The sequence below is a fragment of the Pygoscelis adeliae genome, unplaced genomic scaffold (genome assembly GCF_000699105.1).
Source record: "Pygoscelis adeliae isolate BGI_AS28 unplaced genomic scaffold, ASM69910v1 Scaffold487, whole genome shotgun sequence".
Lineage (NCBI taxonomy): Eukaryota > Metazoa > Chordata > Aves > Sphenisciformes > Spheniscidae > Pygoscelis > Pygoscelis adeliae.
Window position 1 is genome coordinate 145,913 of NW_008825078.1, and position 9,118 is coordinate 155,030.

At 54.6% G+C, this 9,118-nt stretch overlaps 2 protein-coding genes across 2 annotated transcripts in view; one reads left to right on the forward strand and one right to left on the reverse strand.

Moving 5' to 3' along the window:
* The window catches only part of IFT172 (intraflagellar transport 172), a 46,408-nt gene extending 39,894 nt beyond the window's left edge, over window positions 1-6,514 (forward strand). Inside the window, 7 exon segments of the mRNA XM_009326907.1 lie at window positions 476-595; window positions 2,130-2,225; window positions 2,906-2,953; window positions 4,490-4,588; window positions 5,019-5,172; window positions 6,056-6,147; window positions 6,425-6,514. Of these exon segments, the coding sequence (XP_009325182.1) occupies window positions 476-595; window positions 2,130-2,225; window positions 2,906-2,953; window positions 4,490-4,588; window positions 5,019-5,172; window positions 6,056-6,147; window positions 6,425-6,514 (699 nt within the window).
* A 782-nt stretch (window positions 6,515-7,296) lies between these two features.
* Window positions 7,297-8,871, reverse strand: KRTCAP3 (keratinocyte associated protein 3). The gene is made up of 5 exons (XM_009326909.1): window positions 8,860-8,871; window positions 8,423-8,623; window positions 7,999-8,133; window positions 7,562-7,653; window positions 7,297-7,370 (listed from the first exon to the last, which is right to left on the reverse strand). Exons 1-4 carry the CDS (start codon window positions 8,869-8,871, stop codon window positions 7,570-7,572), a joined length of 432 nt encoding a protein of 143 aa, XP_009325184.1. The 3' UTR covers window positions 7,297-7,370; window positions 7,562-7,569.
* Window positions 8,872-9,118: the final 247 nt, after the last annotated feature.

Genomic DNA, 9,118 nt, shown 5'->3' on the forward strand with positions numbered 1-9,118 from the left:
ATCCCTGGAAGTATTTAAAAGACGGGTAGATGAGGCGCTTAGGGACATGGTTTAGTGGGCATGGTGGTGTTGGGTTGACGGTTGGACTCGATGATCTTGGAGGTCTCTTCCAACCTTAATGATTCTATGATTCTATGAAAATACCTCAGCCAGAGCCCATGATTGCCTCTTCTCCATTTCTGTCCCACAAATACCCACCTCTAGCACAAATGAAATCCACAAACCCCCCTTCATCCATCCAAACTCACCCCTGCTTCCAGTGCTGTCTGTTGTTGCAGTAGTTGGCTCTCCCCTTCTCCCACAGCCTCCTCCCTTTAGCACTCTGTAGGACCCAGAGCACCCAAGGCCCAGCCCTTTTCCAGTCCCCAGAGGTGCCTGGATATTTCAGATCCTTCCCACTCCCAACTTTTCCCTGGACTCAAGTGGATGAAGAGTGCCCTTATGTTCTCAATTACTCTCCTTTCCTCTTCTTCAGTGTGAAAACTTAGTAAAGTCAAGTGAGGCAAACACTCCAGCACATGAAGAGTTTGAAACGATGCTGCTGATCTCTCACTACTATGCCACCCGCTCCGCTGCTCAGGGCGTGAAGCAACTGGTAAGGTTTTTGAAGTTCCTTTGCCAGGTCACCACCCTGAGTGCAGAACCCTGTGGGGATGTGCAGGTTCAGGGCTATCCATAGTTGACTATGCCACTTCATGGATCACTTACACATCATGGATGCATGAGAATGGGACTATAGTGATCTGGGAGCCCACCACTAGCAGGTGGAACTGGAGATAGTCTTCTCTGACTCCTTATAGTGGGACCTGCCCCCAGCCACTGAGATGTAAACCAGTGGGAAGCTGATCCATATGCTCGGCATGACTTGTGAGAGCAGAGGCACCAGTAGAAATTTAGGAATCATGCAAAAATCTGGTCTTCCCAGGAGAGGCGTTGCTTCCTTTTCAGCTGTCCTGGGCTGTGAGAGCTGCTGGGCTTCACACATGGTCTTGAGAGCAGATCAGCTTTGTGCAGGGCTTTGGGAGCTCATGGGCCTGTGTGCTGGGCCCCTCGGGGGGGGGGAGGCTCTGGGAGCTTGTGAGCCTGGGTGCTTGGCATCACACAGGGCTTTGGCGGATACTATGTGCTGGGCCTTCTATGCGGCTTTGGGAGCTCATGGGGCTGGGTCTGGGTACCAGGCCTCACAAGGCACTGTATTTTTGAGTCTCATGTGCATTGGGATTTGTTCTGGGCCACGATATATAGCAGAGTCCCTGCTGAAGTCTTCATCCATATGAGATTGTGGAATTGTGACAGAGCTCTGTATGAGTGTGGGACTGGAGCTATGATAGAGCAAGCTGTGAAAAAGAAAGGTTGCCACAGCTAGGACCCCAGTAAAAGTCATAGGGGAGCCTGGGGCTTCCCCATGGTTGCGTGTGTAGATGTTGGGCATCCAGAGACATGTCAGACAGAAAGAGCCAAGTCTGATGTCTTGGAAACCTGTACAGACCCACACAGTTGTGGAATGTTGAGGTGTTGGGTAGTCTATTTGGGACCATGAAGGAGGGATGGCCTTCCCAGTTCTGGTGTGATGAGAACCTATCTGGCAAGCAGAAAAGTGAAATCTCCCTTGAATTCCTCACCCCCACTCCAAAATTCCTACATGATTGAATATAAGAAAAAACTTACGGTGACTGAACACTGGAACAGGTTTCCTGGAGATGTTGGAGAGTCTCCATCCCTTGAGATACTCAAAACCTGACCAGACATGTTCCTGAACAACCTGCTGTAGCTGACTCTGCTTTGAACGGGGCGGGGGCGTGGACTAGTGATCACCAGAGATCCCTTCCAACCTCAACTATTCTGTGACTCAAACAGTGGGAGTTTGGGTGTGGCTTCTAGTAAAAAATAGCAATGTTTATAAAGCAGAACTTGATCTTCAGGTGACAGTCCTCCTGTGTGTTCAGATAGTGAAGGTACTTAGGGTCAGGACTGAAGTTTTTAACCTTTGTTTGTTAGACAAACATGTCGGGAATATGTGGGTGCAGAGTACCTGCCATGAGTCTGGGGCAGTATGAGCTCATGGGATCCTTTCCAACCTGACTTTTCTGTGCTGATTTTTGTGGCTTTACTGTCCCCTGTGGCTGCAGGACACTGTGGCTGCCAAGCTGTCCATTTCCCTGCTGCGCCATACTGAGCTCCTCCCTGCAGACAAGGCTTTCTATGAAGCTGGGATAGCTGCCAAGGTAAGACCTATCTGCCACCAGAGCAGCTAAGGAGATGGAGGATGCTGGGCTCAGGGATTCTCAACTTTTATCTTCCCCTATCCTCCCCTAGCTGCACTGGTAGACCAGTAGCCAGACACTGGCATTGGAGGTCTTACCTCAAACACCTTGCCAGCCTTTGCATTTTATCATGGAATGGCAGTAGGTAGTGGGAGGGCAGACCTGAGCTAGCAAGGGGACATGAACTGCAGACCCAGGGGGTAGGCCAGAGGCCACATTATGTCACATGGCTCTGTTAGTGTACATTCAGGACGCCTAACTGGTCTGCCTTGCTCTGCATTACCTAAGTGTTACCTTACTCCTGAGACTACAGGCTCTGACCGCCTGCCCGGATGCAATGACACATGGCAAGCATGGCAGCATGTTCTCGCTGTCTGATGATGCTGGCTGTGCAATAATGCCCAACTCCATATTGTGGTACAGCCTGTGGCTAATGGGCTAGTTGTCCCAGTGGTTGCCTGTGGAGCAGTCCTCAGGGATGGTGAGTCAGGATGTGCACTCTCCTTCTCCATTACCTGTGCTGCAAGTGGGATGCTTTGGCACAAACTGAATCACATCCTTTCTAGCCATCGCTCAGGCAGCAGAGTTGTGGCTGTGAAGATAAGCTGCCTGGTCTTACTTGGGGTTTCTCTCTGTACTAGGCAGTCAACTGGGACAACATGGCATTCATCTTCCTGAACCACTCAGATGTGCGTATAGTCTGCTGGAGGGAGGGCTATCATACTTAAAATGGTAATAGGCTGTAGGGCCAAAACAGACCCTCAGCCTGGCCAGGGTACATCTGAGGTTCGAATGTGGCAGCACATTTGAGCTAGTGCTGATGGAGAATCCTGAACACTGCTCCATGTGTGTGCGTGTGTGCACGCACAGCACTGAGTACCCTAACACTAGGTGTGGAAGGACATGCCACGCAGGACACCTGAGCAGCCCTGACCGTCTCACCATGTGTGTGCCAATGCCACCATGCATACATGTTGCAGTAAAGACCAAGCTGGCCTAACAGTTTAGGCCTGTAGTCTTCATGGCTGCAAGTGCCGTTACAGCTTTCAGGGGATGAAAGGATTGAGAGCAGCCCTGCCAAGAAGGACTTGGGGGTACTGGTGGATGCAAAGCTGGACATGAGCCAGCAATGTGCGCTCGCAGCCCAGAAGGCCAATTGTATCCTGGGCTGCATCAAAAGAAGCGTGGCCAGCAGGTCGAGGGAGGGGATTCTGCCCCCTACTCCGCTCTGGTAAGACCCCACCTGCAGTACTGTGTCCAGCTCTGGAGCCCTCAGCATAAGAAAGACACGGACCTGTTGGAGCGGGTCCAGAAGAGGGCCACGAAAATGATCAGGGGGATGGAACACCTCTCCTGTGAAGAAAGGCTGAGGGAGTTGGGGTTGTTCAGCCTAGAGAAGAGAAGGCTTCAGGGAGACCTTATTGCAGCCTATCAGTTCTTAAAGGGGGCTTATAAAAAAGATGGGGACAGACTTTTTAGCAGGGCCTGTTGCGACAGGACAAGGGGGGAATGGCTTTAAACTAAAGGGGGGTAGTTTTAGACTAGATAGAAGGAAGACATTTTTTATGCTGAGGGTGGTGAAACACTGGCCCAGGTTGCCCAGAGAGGTGGTGGATGCCCCATCCCTGGAAACATTCCAGGTCAGGTTGGAGGGGGCTCTGAGCAACCTGCTCTAGTTGAAGATGTCCCTGTCCACAGCAGGGGGGCTGGACTAGATGACCATTAGAGGTCCCTTCCAACCCAAACTATTCTATGACTCTGTGATCTCATCTGAGTTGTTCCAAGGGAAGGAAAATTACCTGAGGGGTGGAGGGCATGGCCCAATGCTTTAGCCACTGTGATACAAGACTTGGGAGTCCTCCATGCCGTCAACTCCTTCCTTGACTAGCAGGTTGGTCACCAAAAAACACCAAACCCTAGGAAGCTGACAGACCTTACTGTACCAGTCTTCCAAGTACTGTCAGCAGCTGCTGGGGAAAAAAAACCTCCCCATTTCATCTTTCCCTCCTTTGAGGCCACCTGACAAGTCGTAGTACAGTGTTTCAGGGGCACACATCCTCTGACACTGCAGAGGATGGCCATAAATGCCACCTCCCAGGAGGGCCCAATCACCATGGCACAGGGTGCCACCAGACAGGGGCATCAGTAATGCCATCCTCACAATGTAGATTGGACTGTCAGCTCCAAGGATGGTATTGCCTAGTGCTCCACCACTTCTTTCTCAGGCCATTGAAGAAGGGAACCTGGATTCTCTGGACCACTCTGATTTCCAGAGCACAGACATTCCCTTTGAAGTGCCACTTCCAGCCCAACAGCACGTGCCTGTGAGTGTCATCTGCCTTCTTCAGCTCCCATGAACACTGATGCTGCTTCAGGGTCCTCTCTGAACAGGGACTGGGACAAGGGTGGGACAGCAGGCACTACAGGAGATGGAAATGTACTCAGCACTGCCCCCTGCCCTGTGCCCCCCCCACCACAAACACACATGCAGCCCCAGTACACACATACACATGCACAGACATGCACTCTTTATCATGCTCCCCCCCCAATATACACGTGCTTGTGCACGCATGCATACACTCACACACACACACACACACCACCCCCAATATGCACACATGCACGTGTGTGCACATCCTGCATGCATACTCATGTGTCCTGCTCTCCCCAGTATGCTCCCTAGTGCTGTGGAGCAGCAGCTGGGCAGTGGCACAGCATGCAATATCAGGAGGTACACTGGCCTCTGCCCTGCAGGAGGAGAAGCGGGAGGAGGTCAGGGACTGGGTGCTCACCATGTCCATGGACCAGCGTCTGGAGCAGGTGCTGCCACAGGATGAGCGTGACACCTATGAAGCCTCACTGGTGGCAGCAAATACAGGGGTGCGCTCCCTGCCCTGTGTGCTTACAGGTAAGCTCCAGGCCAGCTCACACATATGCAAGGAGTACATGGTGCTATGCAGGGAGTGGGAACATGTGCGGGGGGGGGGTCTGGGAGGGAGTTCAGGCTATGCTGTAAGAGGAGCAGGGAGATTTTGCAGCTGTGGGGACCAGTTCTGCTGGAGGAGCTGGAAGGACCCACTTTTTACTGTGAGGGTGACTGAACACTGGAACAGGTTGCATGAAAGTTTTGGCATCTCCATACTTGGAGATAGTCGAAAGCCATCTGGACATGGTCCTCGGCAACCGGCTGTGGGTGGCCCTGCTTGAGCAAGGGGGTTGGACCATATAGACCTAAGAGGTCCCTTCCAACCTCAACCATTCTGTGTTTCTATGATTCTGTGACTGCTGTCTCGCACAGAACTGTCTAGGAGACTGCCCAGGCTGGCCAGCACTGACTCACATGTACACATGCAGCACCTGTCCCTGCTTTGCCCTGGCTCTACAAAAGCTGTCTATTCTGGCAAATACTGTCCCCCCCACTTGCATACTTCAGACAGTGAGGGATTGTGGTGCAGGACTTAAAGAGTGGGTCAGAGAAGCGGGGAGCAGGCGTGGGCCACCAGCAACAGGACTCTGGCTCCGAAGGTCAGGAGTGGGGTGCTATCATTTGACATACTCAGTTGGGTGTCCTTGCCAGAGGGCAGCTCAGCCCTCATCTTCTTTTGATCCCACCACTCTGGGCACCCCCTTCCTCATTCTGGTCTCTAAAAGTCTGGGGTGGCATTGTTTCCCTGCATTGCCCCATGGGAACAGCCCTAGCCAGCTGGCCACAGCAGAGAGGGAAGGGGTGCACAAGGTAGGGGTCTGCTGTGGGTTTCAGCTTGTTTCTGAAGGTGTTACTGTGTGACCAGGGTACCCTGTGCTAAGGAACAAGATAGAGTTCAAGCGGCCAGGCCGAGAAGCCAACAAGGACACATGGAACAAGTTCCTGATGGCTGTCAAGGTGAGCCAGGCACCCTGTGGGGCAGGGAAACAGGCTGCAGGGTGTTCAACCCCTCATGCTGACAATAAAACATTGTCCCGATGGGTAGAGATACACTGAACCAGGGCAGTTTTAGTGCACCCTCCCTGTGTGCTGCTGGGTGGGGATTAACCTCACTTATAGAGTTGGAGCAGACCCAGCCCTGCCTGTGCAGCTCTGTCAGCTCCCAGGGGTGCCCTTGGCCAGAGGGTGACAGCACTGCCCCCTTGCCAGTGCCAAGGCCTCTTTCATTCTGCAGACATCCCACAGCCCTGCGTGCCAAGATGTGCTAAAATTCCTCAGCCAGTGGTGTGGAGGACTCCCGAACACCAGCTTCTCTTTCCAGTGAGCTAGACTGTGGCAGCTTGCAGTCCTGTTCTTCAGCACCCTCCACTTCCACCCCCAATAAACAGGTCTCTCAGCCCTGCTGTGCTCCTGTTTGTCAAGGGATGCTGAGCCCAGGAACACGTGTAGCTCCTAGGGCACAGGGCCATAACCCTGTACACATATGCCTCTCAGCCTCAACCTAGCTATGCTAAACATGCGCCCTCCACCCTGCTGGGTGACGGTCACACTGGGACCATTTATCTGTCTGCATCCCTGTGCCTGGTGGGGGGCAAGCATGGAGATGGGCTTACACACCAGCTGCACTGTCCCTCCATTAGAAGGCCCAGCTTCCAGCAGGTATCCACCCTGGGGAGCCACTTACAGCAGCCAGTGTGAAAATGAAGTTTATTTACTTAGGGAAACAACAGAGGCTCACAACAAAGGGGCTCTTCAGCTTCAACTCCTTGGCCTGCCTGAGCACAGGCACAGCAAGCTGACCCTGCCTGCTCTGCAGCAGGACCACCAGGACCCAGGCCAGCCCTGGCTGTTGCCAGACCCCAGCACCTCTGTCCACCCCCACCACTGCATGTAAAAGACTGATGAAGCCTTTAGTGTGCCAGGAAGGGCCTCGCAGCTTGGGGAGAGAAGGGAAGAGTGCCCGGGGCCCATGGCACCTGCTGGGCAAAGGCTGCCTGGTGACCCTGGGCAGCTTGTGTCTGGAACTTGCAGAGTTTGTCCCAGGTGGGGTGGTGGGGCTGGGGGGGGAAAGGCACACCCCTCCCCCCTGCAGCCCATCCTACCCATGCGTACACCCGGGGCAGGAGCACAGTGCAAGTGCAACTTCACCTCGCTGGATCGCAGCACTCCTGCAGCACCACCTGGGAGTGAAAGAGCACGCATGAGTGCAGGACTGTGCTGCAGGGCCAGGCATACGCTGACACCTCTGGCCAGTATTTGTAGCATGTGCTTGGAAAGAGACGTTTCAGGGGGCTGGTGTGGGCAGGGGCCCTCTTGACAGCGGAGCCTACTCCCTCCCATCCCCCAAGCATAGCCCATGCACTGCACTCACCTCTCCAGCTAGGCACAAGACTCAGCCAGCCCCGCCAGGAGTTGCTGCATCTCACGTGGTGGCCCCTCCTTCACTGTACTTGGCCCGGCCAGCTAGAGAGAGAAAAAAAAAAGAGGTAGAGGATCACAGGGGTATATGAAGGGCTGGGCCAGGTTGGGGGGGCAGCGTTCTCTCAGGACAGTCAGGACATAACAGGCTTGGCTATCAGAGGGATGAAGGGGAGGGTCCCTCTGCAACTACCTAAGATGAAGGGGTGCCAGTCTGTCACCAAGGCTGGCTAGAAGAGGTTCAAACTTGACATTCCCCCCTCCCATTGCTGCACAGCCTGCTTGTATGGGAATAAGGGCCCAGCAGAACCCAGCACCTTCAAAATGCAGCAAAAAGGCAGCAATGGTGGGGCAGAGGCAGGGAGACCTGTCCAGATTGATGGGGCATACCTGGTCTTTGCTGTAGCTGCGTGCACAGGGCCCAATGCCCCGGAAGATCAGGGCCACCAAACAGCACCTGCCAGACAGCACAGCTTCTGCGGCCGCTAGTACCATGGAGGGGAACCAGAGCGCCAGGGCTGTGTCCTGCAGAGCAGAGGGTCAGAGGTCCCTCAGGTAGCGTGGTCCACTGCACCCAGCCTACCTGCATGCAGCTGAGTGAAGAGGCTGTGCAGGTGATGGGGGGAGAGAAGCGGGGGGGAGGGAGACAGAGAGACAAGGAAAGGGAGAGGGAGGGGGGAGAGAGGAAGAAGGGCAGAGAGAGCATGGGCAAAAGACAGAGGGAGTGAGAAGAAAAAGGAAGAGGAGAAGAAGCAGAGACAAAAAGAGAAAGAGTGGGAGGGGGTGTGGGGGTGTGGTGGCCCTGCAGACTCACATAGATGCGTGTGGTGTTGAAAGGACAGTCGTTGGTCGCTATGGCTGCCCGGGCATCAGCAGGCAGTGCAGAGCTGTTGCAGCCTGTGACAAGGTGCATGCCCCGGCTGCGAATGGTGAGGGCAATGGCCAGTGCCAGGCCCACACTGCACGCTGTGGACAGGAGGCTGTTCAACAAGGACACGCTCAGTAGGGTCCAATGCTGCAGGCAGCAAGGAGAACACATGAGAGTGGGGCTGCCCAGAGCTGGGGGAAATGCCAGGGCTAGGCACTGGCACTGCCACTGCATGGGGCCAGGCACACCACGCTGCTGCATGCCCACTCTGCAGGGTAATGAGGATGCTGGGAACCCCACAGATGTTTGCACCAAGTGAGCACATGCAACCTCTTGCCCCTTCTAGCATGGCTCAGCCCTGCACTCGGGTGAGGCTTTTGCACCTTTTGCATCATCCTTCGCCCTTCCCATGAGCCCAGAGGCACCGGACAGCCCCCTCCCACAGGCTCCTACGCCTGGGGAGCCCCAGCACAGGCCCAGCTCTGCTGAGAGCCGAGGCCCCCACCGGCAGCAGCCTTGCCTCATGCAGGCCCACCCTGCGTGAGCCCACAGAGGGATGCCTGACCTCGGGTGCAGCTTTATCCACTAGCTGAAGCACTTCTGCCCCAGGACGATACCCAGTACCCACGCTGCTGCCCACCC

What these genes read in the sequence shown, in the direction of transcription:
- KRTCAP3 (XM_009326909.1), bottom strand. An exon ending in TCAACACCACACGCATCTAT is followed by an intron (nt 8,134 to 8,422) that starts GTGAGTCTGCAG and finishes TCTGCTCTGCAG; the next exon opens with GACACAGCCCTGGCGCTCTG. An exon ending in GCAGCTACAGCAAAGACCAG is followed by an intron (nt 7,654 to 7,998) that starts GTATGCCCCATC and finishes TTCTCTCTCTAG; the next exon opens with CTGGCCGGGCCAAGTACAGT.